The sequence below is a fragment of the Bacillus rossius genome, chromosome 3 (genome assembly GCF_032445375.1).
Source record: "Bacillus rossius redtenbacheri isolate Brsri chromosome 3, Brsri_v3, whole genome shotgun sequence".
NCBI classification, from domain to species: domain Eukaryota; kingdom Metazoa; phylum Arthropoda; class Insecta; order Phasmatodea; family Bacillidae; genus Bacillus; species Bacillus rossius.
In genome coordinates this window covers 86,491,473-86,516,120 of record NC_086332.1, presented here as the reverse complement: position 1 = coordinate 86,516,120, position 24,648 = coordinate 86,491,473, and the positions used below count along the sequence as shown (strand labels likewise).

At 38.0% G+C, this 24,648-nt stretch overlaps 1 protein-coding gene across 1 annotated transcript in view; it reads right to left on the bottom strand.

Annotated features, from left to right (window-relative positions):
- Positions 1-24,648, bottom strand: part of LOC134531006 (uncharacterized) — a 185,711-nt gene that overhangs the window by 62,619 nt on the left and 98,444 nt on the right. Inside the window, exon 2 of the mRNA XM_063366435.1 lies at positions 18,031-18,149. Within this exon, the coding sequence (XP_063222505.1) occupies positions 18,031-18,149 (119 nt within the window). The remainder of the gene's footprint in view (positions 1-18,030; positions 18,150-24,648) is intronic.

Genomic DNA, 24,648 nt, shown 5'->3' with positions numbered 1-24,648 from the left:
ATAGTTGAATTAAACATTTTTGGAAAAGTTTGGCTTCACCAACACACACTTGCACTTTTTCAAGCAAATTTACAGCCGTAACGCTCAAGAACAGCAGATGTTAAGTATCGAGTACATGATACACTGATTTCTGAATCCCAATATTTAACAATATCCATTTACTTTTTTTGACAATATCATTCCGACTTTCATCAATAGATAGTGTAAAAAAAACCTTTTCTATACAGTATCAGACAATAATGATGAACAATGAGGGCCATATGTAACATTATATTATATGCTACGTTGTCCTTTTGTAATTTACTTTTCGAAGCTACAGTACTATCTAGAAACATAAATGGAAAAAGTTCCACTGCAGCTGCTCCTGAGCGGGTTGAATCACGAGTACAGATGCAATGAGCTTTGGTTGCACTATCACTAACAATGAGTTTGGAGAGCTTTTGTTCTTGATGGTCTCTTCTGGGATAGTACTATAAGATGTATGCTGTGAACTGGGGCTAGGTGCAGGATGAGATGAATCATAACTTTGCTGGGCACAGGCTCTGATGAACTAGTGATGGGTCTAAAAAGGGTCGCAGGTCCCCTTGTACAAAAAGAGCGCTTTTGCTGCCTGCCTAACGTTTGAACGTTAAGAAACTCACTTTTTTTCCCCTGTCTCAAGGATTTATTATGTCAATTCCAGAGTGAGAAACATCACATATTTTTTACATAACATACAAAAAGCCTAAAACGTATCCTTACCAGCTCTTAGCCACAATTTCCATTACTCCTCTTCCAACCAAGTGTCTTGAAAATGAAACTTCCCTAGCATTTTCATCGCTAATAAAACACTGCAAAATACCAGTTGTAGGAGAGCTGAAGACATCTACTACAAGTTTTTGAACAATTAAATTTTCACAAGCAAACACACAATGAAAATAAACAACAAAATAAAAACATTGAAAACACATTGTTTTCGTAAACACACATCCTTAAAACATGGTTACATCTTACAGGTACACTTATTACTTTTTATTGGTAACTTGTTACGCAGAAAACGTCAATTCCGCTATAATTTACTTATTTTTGCTTCTACTGCGTACAAAAAAATATTACTGTTAACCGCAAAGCCGTAGCTTTGAATATATATACTGTATAGAAGTCGCCAGCCCAGGTTAAAATTTCTAATACGGTTTTGAGGTAGTTGGTTAATTCACCGCCGCAATCGCCACCATCTCTAGGGCATCGACTTGTGGTGGTCCCTAGCGGACAAGTGTCGAACTCTTCAAACACCCCTTCCCCCTCCTGCTGAACGACGTTGAGCTGCAGTGAATGATGTATGAGGGGTGCGGGGTATGACAGCAGGCGACAGCGCTACGCTCTAACGTGTAAATAACAACTAAGACGATACAGGGCGTTACGACAGCGCACTGCAGCGGTGAAGTTCCCAAGCTGCTCATCATACGCTTCTGAAAGACGTAGAGTAAATCCTATCCACTCGCGACTTCTAAACAGTATATATATTCAAAGGCCGTAGTCACACATCGCACAGGATCGCACCACCATGTTGTCAAAAATGCTTCACTACCCATCATGCCACGCATAACAAGACACTTGCATGACGAAAAATATTTGACATATTATATTCTGTGATTACAGTCTTTGTTTACATTCAAGTAGGTTAGTTTATGCTGAGAAGTTGCAAAAAGAATGAAAATTTTAATATAAAATGAAGCTGTAACATATGATAAAAAAAACGCCTTTGTGTGCTGCTTTGCAATCTAAAAATATGGAAATCTCAAATAAGTATTTTTTGGCATCTATATCCCCCCCCCCAAAAAAAGTATACTGTGTATAGCTGTATACATTGAGTTTTTTCTCTTAATTTTAAAATCTTGTGCATCCTGAAATATTAAAAAGCATACGAATCCTTACATGTATTTTATACTGTTTACCAAATATATCAGCGATAAAGGGACCCCGTCTGGTCATGGATGTATCTTTGTCAGTGAGGCGGGATGATAAGCGCCACGCTCGCTACTGCTTCTAGCGCGGTGTCGCCTCTAAGCAATTTAACTAAGTGTTTTTGTATTATTTTTGGGTTGCAGGCAGGGGCGGATCCCGGATTGACTTTTGGCAAAGTGTGTGAGGGGGGGGGGGAGGCCCGTGCCGCCCTCTAAATTCGCCACTGGTTGAAGTAATATTAAGACATGTTACACTATTTCAAAAATATTGGAGGAGACATGATTTGTTTGATAGATATGATAGGCAATTTTCTTGAATAAAATACATAATATAAACTGTTAAAAGCAGTCTTATGTTTCTCTATCATTCAGTTGTTTGAATCATAGTTGCAGTTAATCATTTGCATCTAAGGAAGTTTAGATTGATCTTTGCTGTAACATAATATCCAGGGTGACATAATTTGAATGTGTTAATTTCCTTTGCTTTTTTTTTATAGGTACATGATTGAGTTTGCCTTGCTCAATCATTTCATATCAAAACGAGATTTTGTGAAAATTTGCCGCGAGTTCGTGAATGAACAGTGATAAAGTATAGGTACTTACTTGCTGGACTGCCGAACTCAGAAGTATCTCATTTTTGCTGTATCTCTCTTTCTTGAGACCACGATCCTTTTCGGTGTAAAAGAGCACTACTTCACATTTTTAACTGCCGTTTAGGATTAGAAAATACCTGTATTTTTGTTGTTGTTAATTTGAATTTCGTACAGTGGTGATATGACGGCCGACATATAAGCTGGCTGCCCTGCGCGATGCTGTGATTCTGCTGGAATTTCCAGTGGAATCTTCAATGCGAGGCTAACGGTTCTTTGTCAAGTAAGTGGTCGCGTGCCCTCAGTTCCTGGAAACTAAAGGTAGTCCTCCTGGGGAAGAGTGTAGTGTGTGTGTGAGGGGGGGGGGGGGGGAAATTGTAGCTGCGCATATAGCAGACCAGCCCTAAGAAGGCTGGGTAACGTACATTGTCGTCAAAGATGCTGTGGTTGAAAAGGCTGTAAGAGCCTACGGTTTCGGCGAGGATACCATGGTTAAGGGGCCCGCCTCGTGGCCGATTTTTTCACCGCTCGGGCTCAAGAGTTGTAGTTTTTCCTCCAAGCAGGGTGGCGAGTCGAAGAAACACTGAGCAGGGAGGAGGGCAGCTGGGGAGTGGAGGGGACACAGCTCCGGCCACCTTCCTCTTCCCTTCTTCCTTGACGCGACCTTGAACGCAACGCGGGAGGAGGGGAAAAGACAGACGCAGAGAATGAGAGAATGATAGCAGGCCGTGGTGATAAGGAACGTGTAGCTGGCGACCGCTCGCTTCCCTGTCCACAGCAATGCATATTTGTGTCCTGAATAATCCACACGCTAGGCTATCCCGTACAAGACGCACAGTATAAGCCTATATTACGCCAACAGTTTCCCAAATTATAATGCTCTATCTGCTTATTATAGAAACACAAGTCTTGCAATTTTTAAGATCGATATAACATTACCTAAAAGTACAGACCTATTAAATTACTGGTAACTGAATGATAACATTTTCTAGCTCTGCTTGAACCAATAAACATGCCCAGTTTAATACATTTTCCTGTCATTAAACTTTAGCGTAGATTTAACTTATATCGGTTTAAAAAAAACCTTGTTCTAAAGGGGAGTATGTGCAAGTAAAAAAGGTAAACATAATTTCTGATGAAAAAGAATTTTTGGAATTGGTTTTTAAATGACTTTGAAGAAAGCATATTTTTTTTTTTAATTTAGTTGATAACCTAATCTGGAACATATGTTTCGTACGTTGGCGTTTCAACTTCTTACACTTCAGAATTTAATCCTCCAGTTATTGTTTGTGAAGGTTAGGACCGCATATTCTTCATTTAAATTAAGCCCATTACACAGCTGCCAAATTTATGCTATACCTTCAATTATACCCATGGGGATAAAAATGAGCAAAAGTTTATCTAGCAGAAGAGAAGAAATAATTAGTTACTCCATTCACACGATACCTAGAATACTAACAGAAAACCTAACAACGCATTTGCCGACAAATCATGCTTTTTGGGCTAGGATAGACATGTTATTGTCCATTCAACCAATTACTGAAAATATATAAAAAATCTCACGGTGTATTTAAAAATAATGTAACCTGGTGGATGAACTTGGTATTTAATCTTCCTGACTTCACTTGCAAAAAATAAAACAAATTTGTGCGGTATTAAAAAAAACCGAGCAATTGTAAAATTAATGAAGTTTGCTCAAATGTAGTTTATTTATTATATATTCATAAGATAACATAAATAAGACAGCTCATTCAACTAATTCACAATATTAAATGTGCTATTTGTATTGTACTAATTCCAAATGGTCCCGATTCACATATTTTATACGTACGTACATACTGATTGGTTACTAACTTATTCTACTACTTAAAAGAAATTGTAATTAACAATTTTCGTTAACAAGTGAGACAAATAAACACGCTCAGTTTAATGTAGTAGTTCGCATAGTAAACTGAAATCTGAAGTGAAGGAAAACCATCGCATTTTCGTTTAGACTAACAGGTGTGGGGTTTCTATGATTTGCTAAGTTTATTCAGTAATAATATATGGAGAATAATTTCCTAATAAATTTAGATAATTAATTATTTGTTAAAACTACTTGTATTAAACAATCAAACCAAATGACTAAGCTATAAATTTAATGTTATTATAACAATAGGATAAACAAATAAAATGTTTTAGTAGGTATTTGCTGTAAGCATATTTTTTGAATCAGTAATATTTTATCGAAAAAAAATTATATTCCATTACCTAAGTTGAAAAATAGCGCGCTTTATAGACGCACAACAAAGTCAATGGGAACTTTTGTAGGAGATTATGTATTATCAGTAGAGCAATGCTGTAACTATTTTAGTTTACCAAATATATTTCAGAATACTCCAATACCATAAAATTTAATTTGGGAAACTAATACGTTTCCTAATGTTTGCATAAGTTAATATATACAGGTTTATGTTCTTACACGCGGGTCAATCATCTTGGCAACATTGGCTCGTGGGTAAAGCAGAAAAAATCGAACACGTTCTAGTACGGTTTTAGCTAATATTTTCGGTATGAAAACCTTTATTCCCAGTTACAAACCCCTTGAAAGGTTGCTGAAATGCTACCCACACGGGAGCAGGCGCGCTAACAGAAAATTTTTATGGAAACTGCTAAGGGAATGGGCATCGTAGTGGTCGCAATCATAAATGTATATATATACATTTGATATGTAAATATGTGTATGCATTTACATATATACATATAAAGTGTGTGTGCATATAAAACTAGATTTATTATTGTTAATTTTTTTTTCACATGTATTGTACAACTGTGGAGTTGGTTAAAAACCAGTGATTTTAAACAAGGGACCTTACAGTACAATAAGTTCAAATTAAATTTAAATCTACCAAATTTAGACCAAAGTATCACTCACTTAGATTTACTACACCTCTAATTTACGTCATAAACAGTAGGAAATCAGTCATGGCATATCTCATTTTTATGATTCATGCTTTGCCCAAATTTATGTTTCATAATGTATGTGGCAGTATTGTTTTGTTGTTTACTACATATTTGACACTCTACAGGTCCCATTTCTGTATGGTTCTAACTGCTACAACGACAAATATAATATGTGGTTACGCTAGATAAATTGTAATTATTTCGTATGCTTTAGCCCGAATCAAAAGGAAAGGAACTTGTGTGTCACTGTCATATTAAAACTTACTTAAGCTTTTCCTATTCAGAATTAAAGTAGTTCAATATTGCTGTATGCAAAGTTACTTGCTTACGCAATCCTCCAACATACACTGACTGAATTTCTTCATGGTACTTACAGGCATAGTTTTTTACTGTAACAATATGTAAAGCAATTTCGGTTGCGGACAATCCATTTATACAGAGAGCCAAGATGTTAAACATCAAAAATTACAACTCGATCACAAAACATACCACTCAGTCACACACTTCTTGATAGAGGTGCCTCACGACAGAGGTGTAAGATAGCATAGTTCGAGATTCTCAGCCTGTACCTAATTATTAAGAGCACATCAAACTCGGCATATAGACAGATTTACTTGGAAACAATAAAATAATAATTCAGAATCTAAATTACAAAACATTTCACAGTATTAACTTACGTGACATAGCGTTAGCCTAATAAACACTCTCCCCGAGCGACTGGCTCGGCTCGCCGGGCGCAGAGATGCACGACACAGGGCAAAGCACTCAAGGTCAAAATATCTAACGCGCATTATCTGTTTTGTAAAATGGCTGGCAGAAGATAAAAACAAAAATAATATACAGAATGAAGCACCCAGTGAAATACATTTTTTTAAATATAAACATTAATGTTTATTTTCTTATGAATAAAGTACGATTTTTACGATTTTTAGAAGTTGAATAAATGCTCTTAAGTTAGATGAAGTCATTATATTATTTTCAGCGAGAGCATTTTGAAACATTAGGCAGCGCAAGGAGCCCCGATATATTTGTATGCAACTTCGTCATATTTTTTGAATAGCCTACTATGTCACAATAAGTGAAAAAAATAATGGAAATAAGAATGCAATTCGACGATATTATAAGGGTTATATATTTACTAGCTGCAGTACCCGGCTTTGCCCGGGCTGAACACCGGGTGATATATTGTCCGCGAGTTACAGCAAAATGGATAGCGATATGTCCAGTGTGTTGGACATTAAGAAATGATACATAATTACTGTTTGTGTATCTGTGACCTATGATTTTCTGTTTACCCATGGCGATCGGTTGAAAGGTTTAGAAGTTGATGCGCTACAGCGCCATCTAGCGGCGAGTTACAAAAAAAATGGATAGCATAAAAACCTTCTTCATGATAAAAACACTTCGATGTGCCAAATTTCATGGCGATCGGTCAAACGGTGTAAGAGTTTATCGACGTCATACATGCCAACATCCAATTATATATATTCTTATATTTCGAAATTTTAGGGCTTTCACTTTTGCGGAAAGTGGATGTTCAGGACCTCGAATGGTTTGGAACACTCCATCTCGAAAGAAATGATATTTGAAATTCCTGAAATTTTCGAAATTTTGGGGCTTTGTCCCCAGAGGGGGAGTGGTGATTTTGAGGACCCTGAATGGCTGAGAAACAATAAAAATCGAAAGAGAATGATATTTGAATTTTTTTAAATTTTGGGGTTTTGACCCCTGAGGGGGGTGGGTGTGTTGTTGAGGACCACGAATGGCTCGTAAACACTCCAAATCGAAAGAGAATAGGCTTTTGGAAATTTTCCGAAATTTTTTAATTATTGGGTCTTTGACTCCTTGTGGGGGGAGGGTAGTTTGAGGACCCCGAATGGCTTGGAAACACTCCAAATAGTAAAAAAGTATTCTTAAATTTAAGAAATATTTCGAAATTTTGGGGTTTTGCATCCCCCCCCCCCTCCCTCAAAATTGGGTGGGAAGTCGACTTTGGGTAAAAGTTCCACCATGCCCCGGACACTTTAGTTCGTAATGACTTAATTTTAATACAATTTCCTCCAATTTTTCGAAATTTTGTGGCTTTCACTTTTGTGGAAGGGAGAGAGAGAGGGGGGGGGGGGGGGGGTGGAGGTTCAAGACCTCGAATGTTTCGAAGCACTCCATCTCGAAAGAATAGATATTTGAAATTCCTAAAATTATCGAAATTTTGGGGCTTTTTCCTAGAAGGGGGGGGGGGGGGGTGTTCGAGGACCCTGAATGACTCGAAAACACTTAAAATCTAAAAAAAAAAAAAAAGATTTTTTAAAAAATTTAAACTTTCGAAATTTTGGGGCTTTAACCACCTGGGGGGGGGGGGGGGGTGATGTTGAGGACCCCGAATGGCTCGGGAACACTCCAAAACGAAAGAGATATAAAGGAATATAAGAATGTAGGCATTTACTGTACTCCTATCTACCATAATAACAATATTGACAAATAGAAAAACTTATTACCTACCTATTAATAATTTTCTAAATAAATTAATAAATAACTCTATGTTTAAGAATTTACGTACATACATAATATTAAACTTCAAACTATACAAATATAAATATTAGTAGGCCCTACCAACCTATGAATAAATTTCGAAGAAATTTATAAGTTTACGAATTTATATACCTACTTAATATTAAACTTCAACCTATCCACACAATAAAAACCTAAGAATATTAGTGTAATTATTTTTTTTTATTTGTCATAATACCTAAAATACGTATGTTTCCAAAATAAAACAAAGTATAAATAATGACCAATTTGACAAAAAAAATTGTACAACTCGAATGACATTGAAAACATACACGTGAAATTTAAAAGAATTATGAGTGCCCTAGGTAGGGAGAAAAAATATAGAAGAAATTAAATTTAATAAATGGGTGCGTGTACTTAGGTACGCGCATGAGAAGTTATACTTCTTTGGCATCATTAAAAAATAGTTTTTAATTGCATGCAAAAATATTGCGTGGAGTCCCTCCGCGCGGAAGAAGTGAAACTTCGTAATGTGGAAATGAAAATAGGAAGGGGTAGAAATAGATTTTTAGTGAAATCATATTGTATCAAATCAAAATAAAAAAAATTAAGGAAATAAATGTGTAACGATTCATAGATTGATCTTCAGAGAGAGAGAGAGAGAGAGAGAGAGAGAGAGAGAGAGAGAGAAAGAGAGAAAGAGATACATATTGAATGACTATAAAACTTACTTTTTTATGAGAGCAGATTTTCATGAAATAAATCATGAAATCATTCAACGATAAAAGCTGTTTATTTAACTAAGCGGACGGGTTCGCCCGAAGGAGAAAATTGACGCGGCAAGACCTCGTGGACATAGAGAAATGACACACACTCACTATTTATGTGTTTATGAAACATGATTTTTTTCTGCAATTTAAATTGTAATATACAAAAACGGTATTGAAAATTGAAACAAATATGGTGACACTACAAACTGTCAAGATCTTTATTTTTTTCTTACTCTCTACTTAGTTCCTTACAATAGAAAAACGTAACGTAATGGCTTGAAAGCTATTGCACGGCAGGCATAGAGGAATGACACTAACAGTTTGTATATCTATGACACACATTACATAAAATTAAGATATATTTTTTTAACACGTTTAATTTTTTTTTTTTTTTTTTTTTTTTTTTTAGACAAAATATAGCCTATGTCCATCCCCAGGATATAATCTATCTCCTTGCCAAATTTCATTACGATCCGTTCAGCCGTTCAGCCGGGAAAAGGTAACAAACAAACAGACAGACAGACAGACAGACAGACAGACAGAGTTACTTTCGCATTTATAATATTAGTATTGATGAGAATATTTTAAGGAAAAAATATTAACTAAATATTTTTGACAAAAATATTTTTTTTTTGTGAAGACGCGTCGTTGTAGATGGAAAAGAAAGGTCCATTTACAGTTCAAAAATTTTCATTACAAAATTTTAAGTTTTCCGTACCATGAAACAACTAGGGTCGGCGTTACATTCTACATCAGCATACAGTGTGTGCGAAAGATTCATCCTTGGATCGTCTTTCATCAGATACACATTCCTAAAATAATTTCATTTCTAATGATGCATTATTTTTTAATTGCACGTTTCTTTTGAATAAGCACAGCAAGTTTAAAAGGAATGTTGCCTCAAATTTACATATATACGTATTACAAAAATTTAACGAACGATTGTTTCGTCAATAGGCCCTACACGTGTTATTATTACATTATAGGAAAGTTTCACAACAAATGCTGATAATCCTTCGATTGTTTAATATTAGTTATATAGAATACGTTATACATAAAACATGTAAAAACGACAGTGTTCATGAATTTCGTAAATAGAAAAAACCTGATATACGACAACGGGCCGGTTTTATTAAAGCTTTAAAATTGTTATTATCATTAATATCGATATTAAAGAAGGTAACATAAAAAAATCAATTTTAAAATTTGAGATATTTGCTAAATATTTTCATTGCAGGGTTTTAGGTGGTAAATGTTTTTTTGTATAATTCCAAAGCAAAATTTAGGATTGCAGTTAGCGTAGCATCGGTAGGCAACACGTAGTTCATAGTCAGCAGTCCGGAGTCGCCAGTCAAAATTACATATCATGACCAAGGGAGTATTTGATTAAACCACATCATCGCGAAAGATTTTCTGATAGGTGAAAATATTTTGGCAGCTGGCGGTCTGGCAAGTTGTTTCGGGCCGAAGCCCGGCCGAGCCTCACCACCTCCACCTCCTAGGACTGAACCCGTGAGGGTATTCCAGGAGCACTAACTTTTCTTCTTTCATCCTGATGTCACCTGGTCTTAATGGCATCAGGATGTTTGGCCTCGGATGTTCATATGCCATGTTTTTGAATGGTTAAACACCATTCGTTTGCCTCAACCAGAAACAACTTATCCATTCTGTTTGAGCCGCCGTGCCTGCAGCCAGAATATAGCTTTGTCAATTTTATAAAATACTTTGTCAGTTGCATCCATGCAGACTTTAAACACGACGGCTGATGTTAAAACTCTTCAGTCATTCCGCGTGGGATCTCTTGTATGCCATTGCTCCGGGACGGTCTGGCAGTCCGAAATGAAGTTAGATGATATCCCACTGCTCGACTGGCGACTGCTGGACTGCTGTCTGTGGAACAGTTTATCTCCGACTGCCGCCTGCCGGTTGCAAGTTGTCAAACTGCGGACTGCGCATTGTGAATAAGGTCCTAGATGCCGAAACGTCCGGCGTCGCCTCTTCGTAAGCAAAAGAAACTAAAAATTGAACATTTATATCCAAATGGTTTTATTCTGCGGGCTATAATGTCAGGCATGCAGTCCGACTGCCGGGCTCGGGTGCTTGATGAGAATGTGACGTGAGACGAGTGGAACGGTATGTGCACAGACGATAACTTTTTTCCGCAATGCGTAACACGCCAGCGCACAGAGAGGTTTAAGTGACACGAGATATTAGTATAAACACAGCGTCGTTTTTTTCTTATTTTAGCGGCGGCTACACATTACACGTCTCTTAGTAACCTGTGGAATTCGTCAAGGTTTTACAATTAGCAGCGGCGATAATGCAATATGATACTTTTTTTGAACCGCTCTCACGGAGTTCCGTTTGTCAACTGTGAGTCTGAGCTTAGCGAGATTGACACGTGTACGTCTCCGAACGCATACACTTCCAACTTCCAGAACCGCACGTATGTTGCTAGACTCCGACGTTTATGGTTTGAATCACCGGGAAAAAACATAGAAGTGTGTACTAATCGTACGGCCATTAATAACATGCAACAAATGCTATTTATGACTTATTATTCTTGTTTTCTGTATAAAAATTTTCAAATGTGTAGAGGTGTTCCCACTACAAACTATCACAGTCAGCCATGGACAGCCGGCAAAATACTATTTGTTTTAATTGTGACTATAATGACAAGCTTCTATGTCCAAATTAAACTTACACTGTCTGAAATACTGCAATATTTATGCATGTTTGCACACACCGAACAGTTTGTAGCTAATTGCTTTGGGCACCAAATTCTGCTTACCAAATAAGAACCCCCACCCCCCTCCAAAAAAAAAGGCTCTTCTTATTCTTACGTTCATTCACAATTGAAGTTAAAAAAAATACTTTTTTAAATGTTACGTGAAATTCTTTATTTCAACTTGGCGTTTTTAAAATGGTTAAATGCATATTTTGGTTAAAAGTGTTGATTGCATATAAATTTATACCATTAAAAATATTAATGGCCACATATAAAATAAAATTAATAAATACGTAACTAACAAAGCCATATAAAATCGATTTGAATATATCACTTGTATAATGAAATATTACTTATGCCCAACGATTTGGCGTTTACTTCCTTTAATGGTTTTGTTCTTCTTCCGAGGTGCATTCTGTCGTAACCTTGCCTTATGACCCCGCCTGCAGTCACGCTGAATTCTAATGTCGTTCGGCCTCAACACAACTAACTGTGGAATACGCGTGTACTCAGCCCGGTCTGGTGTCCACAGGCCCGCCCTAGCCGGGGTGAGTATTCAGTCCGGGCAAGCGAAGCACAACTGAAAGAGGACAGGAAGAAAGGCAGCGCGGAGACCCCCCTTCATCCTGCCTCGTCATCCAAGGTCAAGCGGCCGTGGCGGCGCCACATACCGGGAAGAACATTCGCGCAGCACACGTCGTAGAAATCACGGTTTTTCTCAAAATTTTCCGTTGTGACCTAGTGCAAATTATATACGCAGCGAAAGAGAAAGGATTGGTTCACGATCCAAAAGTGGTTTTACGCAATAGTAATGAAAACTGTGAGCTTGGCGTGCCTCTGAAAATACGCTAATTAGGCTTATTCAGCATGCATTTACTAATCGACTATATGTCTGAGACATCTTAAACAACTTTAGGATCATGCCCGGTACCTTAATCTCTTTTATATCCGAAATCGGTAATCGCATGTCAAATAGTTTCGATAAAAACAACTGATTGTTAAACCTCTGCAGCTCACTTTGCACTGCATGTAGGCGGGCCCCTTAACAGGGCTGCAAGAGACTAGTACCTTGTTTTCAAAGATGCCACGGCTAAGGGACCTACCTTGGCGGGGTTGCCATTGCTAAGGAGACTGCAGGTGTCTGCCTCGTAGGAGGGGATGCTGTGGTTGAGGAGACAACGGGGTCCCATTCGGTGAGAGTGGGAGAGAGAGTGTATGAGAGAGAGTGAGAGTGAGAGTGAGAGAGATGTTGCGCTGCTGCGGTGTCGCTTGGCCACCTGGAGAAATGTTGTCTGTCCCAACAGGGTGTCTTGGGCATGCACAGCGGGCTAGAGTATATCAGCGCGCGCAACTACAACACCATCCTCGGAGGTTGCATACCTTTGTTATTGTGCAAACGTTTGGGTTATGGGCCAATATACCGTATTATGGTACAATCTAGCCTCCATTCGTCATTCATGGAACGTGGCGCCAGTCGCGCTCTGGTTGGTTGCGGAGGTCGCATGTTAGCAGGGCTACGGCCGGTTTGCGCCTCAATTCTCTTACATTCTGGTTCGAGCCCAGTCTCAGCTGCAATGCTTGTCTACTACGGTAACAGTGCAGCTTGCCACATTATCGCGTCTTGACTGATACGTAGCCTGTGTTAATTTATGTGTGTGTGTATATAAATATATATTTTTTTAATTTTGACAACTCTTGGCTAGTTGCTGCGCGGCTTGTTTCGATTCAAAACTACATTATACAAAAACATATTTAATTTATTTAGCTGCAAATTCTCCCGCTATAAAAAAAATATATTTGTACTTTTCAAGAAAATTATTTTTTATTTTTACTTACTATGACTTATTTTTACAGGGGTATTAGATATTTTTTGGTTACATTTCTCAAACTCTTATTTTGTTGATTTTTTATTTGTATTTTCGTGGTTTTAGCTAGAGGTTCTATTTAACAGTTGAAGTATTATTTAAATTTATTTTTTGTTTTGTTGTTGATATTATTTATTACATTTTCAAAAAATTATTTTATTTATTTTTTAAAGCTAATCTTATTCCTACTATGTTTTCAATTTTTGGTTGAGGATATCAACCTCAGTATCTTCAAGCTTGTATATATTATTTTAGTTTCATACTTTTATTTTCTCTTCCAAATTTTTTTTCTAGTTAGTATTTTTATTCATAAATTGATATATTATAATATAGTTTATTTATTGAATTTAGTTATGTATGAAATCAACTTATTATATTTTTTCCTTTAATCACTACTACATATGCTGTCAATAATGTTTCAACAAACAACTATTTACTTTTTTAGTTTAACCTTTTTATTAAATATTTTCTTTAGTTTGAGATCATACGCGGGTATTTCTTTTAAGCAAATATGACTTGAGATATTTTTTGTTTACAAGTTAAATTTCTTGATCAAACATTGAAATTATTTGATTTTCTTCAAATATTTTTGTTAATCAGTTAATATTCCTGGCCATACATTAATTTTTTTTCCAGCATTTTGTTTTCTCCAGGTAATATTCCTGTTCATATATTGCAATTATTTCTCTTTTAAAGCAAGTATGACTTCAAACGGTTAAGACAAGAGTAATTCTTGTTTTTTGTTAAACATGTGTGTAACTTTTCTTTTTTACCTATTTTTTTTCTTGATGTAATATTCTGTATCGAGTCATGTTCTATTCTTCTGAGATAATGAGGTCACCTCTCGCCGAGCTGGCCACAGTATTATTAGCTGTTTGCTTGTGGGTATGTTATTTGTATGGGGCTAATGACAGTTTCTGGAGGGCGTTAATGGAAAATGGTTGTTTGTAACGGCTTGTTCTTCAGAATGTATTCCCAGGGTATTTCCCAGATCACCGCCCACGTGGTTGCGAGTGACGGCCTGCAAGATCATTCTGTTTCCGAGACCACCACAGTCACCGTGGCTGCTTACAATTAGGGTTCAGAACCGGGAAATCCCGAAGCCGAAAGTACCGGGAACTCCCGTACTTTTCATATAGTAAAATAAACGGTTTTTTAAAATCGATTCCCAGTTCTTTCGGTGCTTTCGGGACTCGATATCGACAGCATAACATTTTTTTTATAGCCCGCTAAGGTTACTTTATCTCATACTCTCTGATGGTGAGGCAGTCTCAGCTGAACGGGGAGAGAGGGAGAGAGCGAGAGAGAGAGATAGAGAGAGAAAGAGGAGGAATGAGTGTCGCGTCAGGCGAGCGTGTGTGTGACTGTGGTTGTTGCGCCAGTATTATATAAATAACCATATTTTTTAAGTTTGCTGAGAAAACAAGACATGTTATGTTAAGTTAGTAATTCTGTGATTTTTCATGCGTTGAAAACTATCTTTGTTTGAATGTATTTTTTTCTTCCCAAAGTTAAAGATTGAGAGTGAGGAGACTGAGAATATTTGTTCACTGCAGTAGATACTTTTTGCTATAAAATTTTTTATCAAAGTGTTTATCGTTTTACTTTTGGTCACTAAAACTTGTTTAATCGTTCAAAACAACTATTGTTACTTCAATCACCGACTGCTGCACCATTAATAAAAAATAAAAATACCTTGTATCGAAAGTACAGGGAATTATAGGTTCTGTTGAAGACTAACGCCCTGAAAATCGGCTACGGTTCCGAATACCCTACTCACAATTTTTTTTTAGCCATAAGGGTCCCGTCTGGTTAGGGATGTTCCTGATGTGTCGGTGCGGCGGGATGAAAAAGCGCGACGCTCGCTGCTGCTTCTAGCGCGGTATATATAGCCTCTAAGCGCAAAGTTGTGAACTGTAGCGCAGTCTTCTCGTCGTGCATAGGACGACTATGGAATCTGTGCGGTGACCGTAACATTATATGAAATAGAAATGAAGATAAAGGTGTATTGTAAGTCACTTAAGTGCTTTCAAGAATCTGTACCGGTTGTTTTATGCCTAAACATTACTCTGAAAACACACAATTTAGCCATTTTAACTCTTCTAAATATACAGATTAAAACATTAATCCTGAATCAAAACTTATTTTTTCGGCCCTCAGATTTTCGTAAGCGGAACCCACTAGCAGACCTGCCAACATTCAAATTTAAAAAATCATGAGGTCCTCGATAAAAAATTTCAGGCCCATAAATACAGGTTAGATATAAAAAACAACAAGTGAGAATCTTAAAATTTAAGTGACATACCTGTACATATGTTACATGATCTCTGCTTCAAAATTTATTTCAACAAATTATAGGTTGCAGATTTAATTTAGTTGAACATAATTTAGCGCTGTCGTGTAGTGATCATGCAGGGCTGCAACTAAAAATGATGTAAAATAACATTCTGCTCGTGTAACACTATTATCACTGTTCACAGCAAAATTAATTTTTTTATTGGAAGCAATACACTTCACGTGTTAGTTGTGTTTGTTTGTAGTGACATGTTTCACAATGTCTCCTCTTCCACTATGCGAGATAGAAAAATCAGCACGGCACACGCTACAAAACTCAAAATTGCTTCCTTTACGTGACTCGAGTATTGATGGAAACTCGTTACTGTAAGCTTTCGTAAAACTTGTTTTGTAACTTTTACAAACAGAATCTTGGGGCCCCGAAAAATCGTGAGGAAACACTATTTTGGCGTGAGGGCGTGAGATGGACCTTAAAATCGTGAGCCTCACACCAAAATCGTGAGAGTTGGCAGGTCTGCACTAGGATATATCTTGAGTAGTTATTCAAATCGCGGTGTTTTTTTTCCGAAGCTCTGCGCACCGCATTCGTGGCCGGGTATGTTTGGGGCCATAATGTGACTGAGTCGCGAAGATGGTTACTGTGTCGATGACGCCTCCGCCGCTCATGTTGCTGCAGTCTTCCCCGTGGAGCGGGGGCCAGTGAAGACGGTCCTGACCTGCGTCCAGCCTTTTGAGGGCCGTCGTAAGAGATGGAGACACGGAAGATGAAGTGAAGCTTTCGTGATTCAACTTACGATTCACATTCACAAATCGGATCTGGACTGTGATGGAGACAGTGCGGTGGGGGCAGTAAAGAAGAAGACCTGTAATTTTCTTTTGTATATTGGGTAGGTAGGCTTTTGTATTTTGGTTTAAATTAGTTTAGGGGTTAAGCCACCAGTACTGTCCACTTCGCCATTCAAGGTGGGGTCTTTTCCTAGTTCCCAGATGGCAGGGGTGGAACAAAACTAGCACACTCTAGCATATGACATGCTACTAAAGATGGCCGACTCTAGCGCTCTCTAGTAGCCTGTGCTGGAATTAAAGATGGCCGAAAGTGGTGCTATCTATCAGGTACTGTTTGAAATTTAAATGTAGTGCCTTTTGGCAGAAACACCTAGAATTAATGATGGTTCCTTCTGGGAAAATAATTTTTTTTGAAATTTAGATGTGGCATCCCTACCAAATATCACAAGTACCTACTATAGCTTTCCTGAGACATACTTTGAAAGAATATATTTACGCTTTAGAGATGTTATTTTAGTGTTGGTGTATATTTTATCTGTACAGACTGTAATGGACCATTTTTTTGGGAATAAACATTCTGGCAATTTGCATGATAGTGTCGATACAACATGGTGGTGATGGCGTGCAGTGCGCGGATTTTCTCAAAGACTATTGCAATGAATGATTAACTTGATGTAATAGCATATATTGCTTACTTATTTCTTTATATCCCAAATTATCTCGTAGCCTAATGGCTACAAAGTGCCGTCCCTCGGGTCAGTGCCGTCCCTCGGGTCAATCCCGAGCCACTGACTGCACTTAGGATATCTGTACAAAACAAAATTCAATGGCGATGTTGGCGACATCTACCTCCAAACTTCGGTACTAGCATGGCCCGACAGCAAATCAAAACGAGCTGGCAATCCACTGCAGACTACGAAATGCCGGCGCTGGCGGAAAACTAGATCAATTTGTGTGAGATGCTTAGGATGGGTGGGGAAGGTGCCTGGGCTCTGTGAATCCGATTGTGTAGATACTTATTTGATCCAAAATCTGCCCACTCCCTACGTGTTTTGTAGTTAACGATGCTACAGAGGCTTACCTTGTCTCGAATGCCGTTAAGGGCGCATAACCTTACCTTTTCGATGAGGATGCCGTGTAAAACAAGTTTGCAGGAGCCTACCTTTTCATAGGGGAAGCTGGTGGCAAATTAGTCAGCAGGAGCCTATCTTGTCGTCGGGAATGATGTAATTGACGACTCTGCTGGGGCCTACCTTGTCACGGTTGCCATGGTTGTTGAGTCTGCACCGTTTTACCTTGTTGTCGGGGATGCCTTTGAAATTGATTCTGCAGGTGCCTACCTTTTCGCCAGGTATGTCGTAGTTGACGAGGCTGCAGAGGTTTACCTTATAGTCGGGTATGATGTTCTTGACGAGGCTGCGGGGGCCCACCTTTTTGTGGAGGATGCTGTGGTTATTGAGTCTGTAAGGGCTACCTTGTCGTCGGAGAAGCTGGTGGTGAACGAGTCTGTAGGGACCTTATCATCGAGGATGCTGCTGATGAGACTGCTGAGTTCTACCTTGTGCTCGGGGATGCCAGGGTTATTAAAGTGCAGGGGCCTACCTTGTCGTCGGGAATGCCATGGTTGACGAGCAGCGCAAGGCCCTTCTCGGACAGGGCGCGGTGCAGTTGAGCAGCTACCCGACGCAGGCTGGTCTTGCAAGGTGCGGCCATTGTCGTACCTGAAGTCAGGCGAGACACTGTTACAACGCACCACATTGATATCGGGTGAGACATGAGAAATATGCATAAAGTTGGTCCATCATTATATTCTATGATTACAGCATTACAGCATACACTTATGATTGACATTTCAGTAAACCTATTATTGGTGCCATGATTATGTGAAGAGGGTAGTTGTGTTAATACCAACACTTGGGTGTTTTAAATGTATGAACACCGATTTAAAAAAATCTAGTGGTTCGAATGCAACTAAAATATTAATAATCTGTCCATAACCATACGATTCAATCTCCATCTTAAACCTTACATGCCCATGCTTAGCCACAGCCAGTTCACTTCAAATCGATGCCGACTGCATGTATATGCAAGGGGTGCCAGAGTTATCAGAAGTTACTCTCGATAAAATTATGTTTTGGTGATAACTGCACAGTTATAAACACAACTGCAATAGCTGGTTCTATTTCAATGGGTATGGATCATTAACAACTAGTTACAATACATGTCCAGTTTGACTTTCATAAATAAATATTCAGTACATTAAAAAAACTATTACTCCAGGGGAACATAGCAACAAAAATAAAGAAAGCAGATGGTGATGCTGGAATTGCTTCAACATGCGGTAAAATGAATAAACATGGTGTGATTGTACTACGTTGCTTATGTAAGCTGGTCATGTGGTTATTCGATAGGAACAGGGGCGCAACAACAGGGGGGGGGGGCAAGGGTATTTGCCCCCCCCCCTTCTGAAACCTTGAAGTGGGGGCAAACGGGGGCAAAGAAAGTGCTGTGTAATCAATTTTTAGATAATAAAACTGCTTAAATAGCACCATTTTCCACCTTGAAATACAAATTTTCCCGGGGGAGGACCCCTGGACCCCCGCTTCAATATGGGGGATCGATGATTCTTTGGAAATTTTGTTGTTGCGCCCCTGGATAGGAATCGCATCTCTCTTTCAGGTGCAGTGGACGTATACTTTATGAAACCTACTGATATAAGCTTCTTTGTTAAAATAATAAAAGTTTTAATTTAAAATGTTTATATATAGAGATTATTATATAGAATATGTATTTCATGTGTGCTCAAAAAATTTGAAATCGCATGTACTAAAAAAATAGGAGAAAATATTATTCCCGTGAAACCTGTGTTGCTAAAAGAATAGAAAACCAGCAAAAGTCAGGGAAATTCAGAAACACAAGGAATAGTTGGGCAAGTATTTAAAAATTCCTGTTAATTCTTGGTTTGGTAAGGACGTGAACCTGAATATTCCGCTGATACATAGCGTGTTAGTTTTGTATGCTTGCTTTTTTAATTTCATATCCCCATCATCCCCCCCCCCCCCCATTTTTCATTATTTACAAATAAACTTTTTGCATAATTGAGAACGAAGTCCTCTTACACTCTTACCGAAAAATAAAATGTTTAAAACACGCACAGCATAACTATGTTTTAGCAAACAGTGCGCGTGATATTTAAGGGTGCCATTCGGCTGGTGCGCAAACCAGCTACATCGTGAATAGCATATTGTTATTGCTCGTAGCTGGGTTGCAACATTCGGAAGTATACTGTTGCTCGCTCCCTTTCCACTTCCGCAGGATAACACCCCTCCCTTTTGCTATTCTAAAATCCCGCTCACTCCCTACGGTAATGCTGGCCTTGAGACAACCAACAGAAACCTTGTCATTTGCCCTGCATCACTCTTTTGATTCTTTAGTTCACCGTAGTTACTCTGTGTGCCATTTACACACAGCGCATTTTGTGTTAGATATTATAGTTAAGAACAATGTGTTAATACTGTCAGGTATAGTGAGGCATTGTTTATCTATCGCACAGACAATGATGATCACTTTATCCATCGCACAGAAAATGATGATCACTTGAGTCAAAATGATATGTCAGAATCAGTCTTAGAAACACAGGTCTGAACTCTTATGTTCTTTAAATGGTTCTTGCCACGGGGAAGATTGATTAAAAAATTTTTGTGGACATGTGCTATTGCTGCTTTGCATTGAGTTATGACTACACAAAAAAACAAGCCAAAATCAGTCGATGTCAAACGGATTTCCGCTTGTTTTCTGGGTTTGTTGCATATTCATGTGTTTTAAATACTTTATTGATGTTTCTCTACAACGTACAGTGAAACCAAAGGTACAGCAATAGCGTATGTCCAAAAAAATAACTCGATTTTTCCTTTGCAATAATCATTCAAATAACTCCTCAGCAGTAGGAAAATATGTTAAATAGCAGATGCTGGAGCCTAGAACCACCAGCCATCTTCATGACCTTGACTTGGACCATCCGCAACCAACACATTCCAACACATCATTCCTAAACGTTGCACTTTCCGTTACTGCCATCACCATCAAGCAAACCACTCCCTGGATGTCATCGTGAATTCTAAATTTTTCCTGTTCTCTCATTCCACCTATAGCATAGGCATACAGGGGTGAGGACAGTTATGACATGTGGATATTTAAATGATTTGCAGTAAGGATGTATTATAATGGTAAGGATATGTAGTACTAGTTTCCATTTTCGAAATTTCCTCCCATTTTCTGATTCCACCTCTCATAGGCATATAGGTTCGTAACAAGTAGTGTATCAGGAGAACCATTAAGTTTTCCTTAGTATCTCTCGATGTCAGCATCTGCCACCCAGGAATTGAAAGGAGTTGGGAAGTCCACCATTTAACAAAAAAGCCATAATTTCTTCGTTTAAGAACTTCCTCCACAAAATACATGTTATATTTCATTGTAGGCTGGATCACTTCGGCATAACAGATCCCTCGTTGAGTGTGCTCCATATATTCGAGGTAGTAGGTCCTAGGATCCGATTCACGAACATGTCACATGTAAACGTTCGGGGCTCCAATCTTCTCGAAGACACCTGTTTTCTTGGAAATATACACAATAGTACCAACATTGGTTTTAAGTTTCCATCGCATTCTTCTTTCTTCGTGTTGGGAAATATGGTCAGAAGTAAGCATTGTCCTTTATGTCTTTTGGCTTCACTTTCATCGTACAATGTACTGCGGAATTTTACTTGCTTATAAGATCTTACAATATATCTAACCATTTGAAATTTCCTTTCGCTGTGAACTGTTGCCAAATGTTAGTCCAAAAGGTTCTGTTAAACTTCTCGAAGATGAAAGCTTTGACATTACTAAATGTAGAGTAGTGGTTGATAACATTCTTCTTAAAGTCATGAAGATTTAATTGGTGAATTCTTTGCCTTGATCTGTTTGTATGTACGACAGCCAAATGGCCGTCATAACTTTTGTAATGTCATCCGCCTTATTCGATCTAACAGGTCTGGCTCAAGCAAACCTGTTTTACACGTATATGACCATCAACATGCACTTGAAGCCTTTATTCATTCGAGTATAATGTATTACTTTAACAAGGTCTGCCTGGAATAAACAAACAAGTATATGCACTATAACTTTGTGACTAAGGTATTTTAACCTTGCAGGAGCGTGGAGATTCTGCCTGATACCTAGTGGAGTATTTACTGTGAAAAAAATATAGACACCTTTGATTAATTACTCGATAGGCACGACATTGTCGTGACCTGTGTGCCCAGCGCTCTGTGAGGCCAATAATATAATATAATATGAAAATATTTAAATTTTATTGGAAAAATTGAAAAATGTAATGTTTCTTCTGATGAATAAAAAACAGAGTAGATAATTAATTACGTGCTAGGATTTTCGTAAATGTTTATTTTATTCAAAATCTCATCTGATTATGTAATTTAACTGTTTAAACACATTTAATTTATGTAATTAATAGTTTAATTTTGCGAGAAATATTGAAATTAAAATGTAAAAAAAACTCCTAACGGGTATCAAAACCGAGCCGCAGATTTACAGCCAATGCATGTTACCACTAAACCACGCCGCTGAATTATCAATTGAAGAAAAAATATCTGTTAAATATTATCTTTGTTAGATCAAAACTTTAAAATACAATCGCGGCAAAAATACAAGTTATTGATGTGTATTAAAACCCTACAAAACTTTCAAATAATTTAAAACTCTAAACTTTACCCGACGTTTAAAACGAAAGTTTTTTTTTACCTATTTTATATGAAACTCCCATTTAATCTAGTGATAATGAAGGGGGCACCAACTACTAGCTCCGTTAGTTCGCAGGCCGTCGCGAGCTTATCCAAGAGGCAAAGGATAGCAAGATGCCAGACATATCTATATGACCGTGTTCCAAACAAAGGAAAAATGTGTGGTTGGAACGCCTGAAGGGTCCTTCAACTCACTCTTTTGTGTAGATGCCAGGTGGTCGTCCGCGAGTAAGAAGAGGGGGAGGGAGGCGAGGACAGCTGACCGTCCGGCTTCTCCCAGTGCTATAGCGCAGTTCGTGCTGACAAGCTACTGAATCCTTACGAGTGGAAATGTCGGATAGTGAGTATTATTTGTGGAACAGGATTGGAACATGGGTTTCTAAAGTTATTGAATTCCACTAATTTTCATATTAGAACTTTCTATCATTTTGAATCCCACCAATTTTTATTATGTGATATCGAAAATCCACGATTATTAGCCATTAAAAATTATAAAAAAATATTTAATTACAATTTTAACAAAAAAACTTGTGTCATTAACCGTTGAGAGTCTTCGGTTTGAATGCCAACAAGGTAATTCAATTAAAAATGGCGTCACGCACATACTCCATTGTGACAAGCCACATTCTGACCCCTCACCACTTTCGCGTGAATCGCGATATGGCTCGTTATTGCCCTCTACCGTACGATGCATTAATGGCAGGCCCGTCCAACTGTGGGAAAACGTGCGTTCTACCTTTGAATATATATACTGTATAGAAGTCGCCAGCCCAGGTTAAAACTTCTAATACGGTTTTGAGGTAGTTGGTTAATTCACCGCCGCAATCGCCACCATCTCCAGGTCATCGACTCGTGGTGGTCCCTAGCGGACAAGTGTCGAACTCTTCAAACACCCCTTCCCCCTCCCGTTGAACGAACTGGAGCTGCAGTGAATGATGTATGAGGGGTGCGGGGAATGACAGCGGGCGACAGCGCTGCGCTCTAACGTGTAAATAACAACTAAGACGATACAGTGCGTTACGGCAGCGCACTGCAGCGGTGAAGTTCCCAAGCTGCTCATCTTACGCTTTTGAAAAACGTAGAGTAAATCCTATCCACTCGCGACTTCTATACAGTATATATATTCAAAGGTTCTACTGAGTTTTCTGAAAAAAAAAAAAAAAAAAAAAAAAGGTCTTCGGCTCGAGAATGTGTACCTGTACTTCAAGTCACTGCAACAGCCATATACCAGAACCTGGCTACTATTCTACGATCGGTGGAAGACCTTGAATATTTTCTGATTAGTGATAATGTAGATGTGGTGCCTCCTAACAAGTCAAGAGCCAATTCCATGTTTGTTTTAGACGATGTCGTATGCGAGAAGCACGGCATAATAAAAGAGTACTTTTCAATGGGTAGACATGAAAAGTGAACTGCACACACCTGTGTAAGACATATTGCAGAATACCGAAACATCTGATCCATGACAATGCAATGTGGTTGTGTTGGTTTGCATGGACGAGCTTAATTAACTTCATGCTTACTACGACCGCGTAAACACTGTTTAAAGAATTCAAAGACATGTGCTTCTTGTGCTGGAAAGACAAGCAAGAATTCCTAGTTATAGTTGAGAGATGGCCTCTATATAAGGGCAGGTACAGACAAGGTTTCAGAAGAGGACTTTCGAGTAGCAAGTCTCTGCACAAGAAATAATTACGTAATCACGAACACCAAGTTAATGTAATGGTCCGGCCATACTTGAGACCTTTCACGAGTCGGAATAATGACACGGCCTATGGAGTGTACAAAAAACAATAAATTGTTCCTAGGCATTAAGGAAATAAGATTTTTTGCCAGTAAATATCGCATGTGAGTATAATGAGCATATTGTTTACAGAAAACAAAAATGTCACCGAGTCTTTAAGTACTCGCCAGTGTGGTGTAAACATCTTACCTCGGCAACGAGCAAATTCGTGCGTTCTCAAGTTTTCATGTTGAAAATAAAATTATAATACGAAACTCTGACACGAAATTAACATAGAATTCTTTAAAATACTGCTGATTGAAATAAATAAATACTGATATATAAAATATTAGATTTTACAAATTACAAAATTTCTAAATTCGAATCATACACATAATTTATGCGCCTGCCGCTAGATATCGCTGCCTGAACCGTAAATGTTGCTTGCCACCATCACGCGCAGACAGCAGTACCTACGAAACAGATAAAAATTTCAAACTATTAAAAACGGCTCCAATAAAAGTGAGAAAGACTTGAAAAATATCATAAACCCCGGCTTTATATCTGATTTTCAAAATGAAATTTTATTAAATTATTCACCAAAAAGTCAATACTATAAAGTTATACTTCTATGTATTACTAAAATATTAACATGCAACACTTCAAAACACATATTGTAGCACTATATATATGTTTGTAT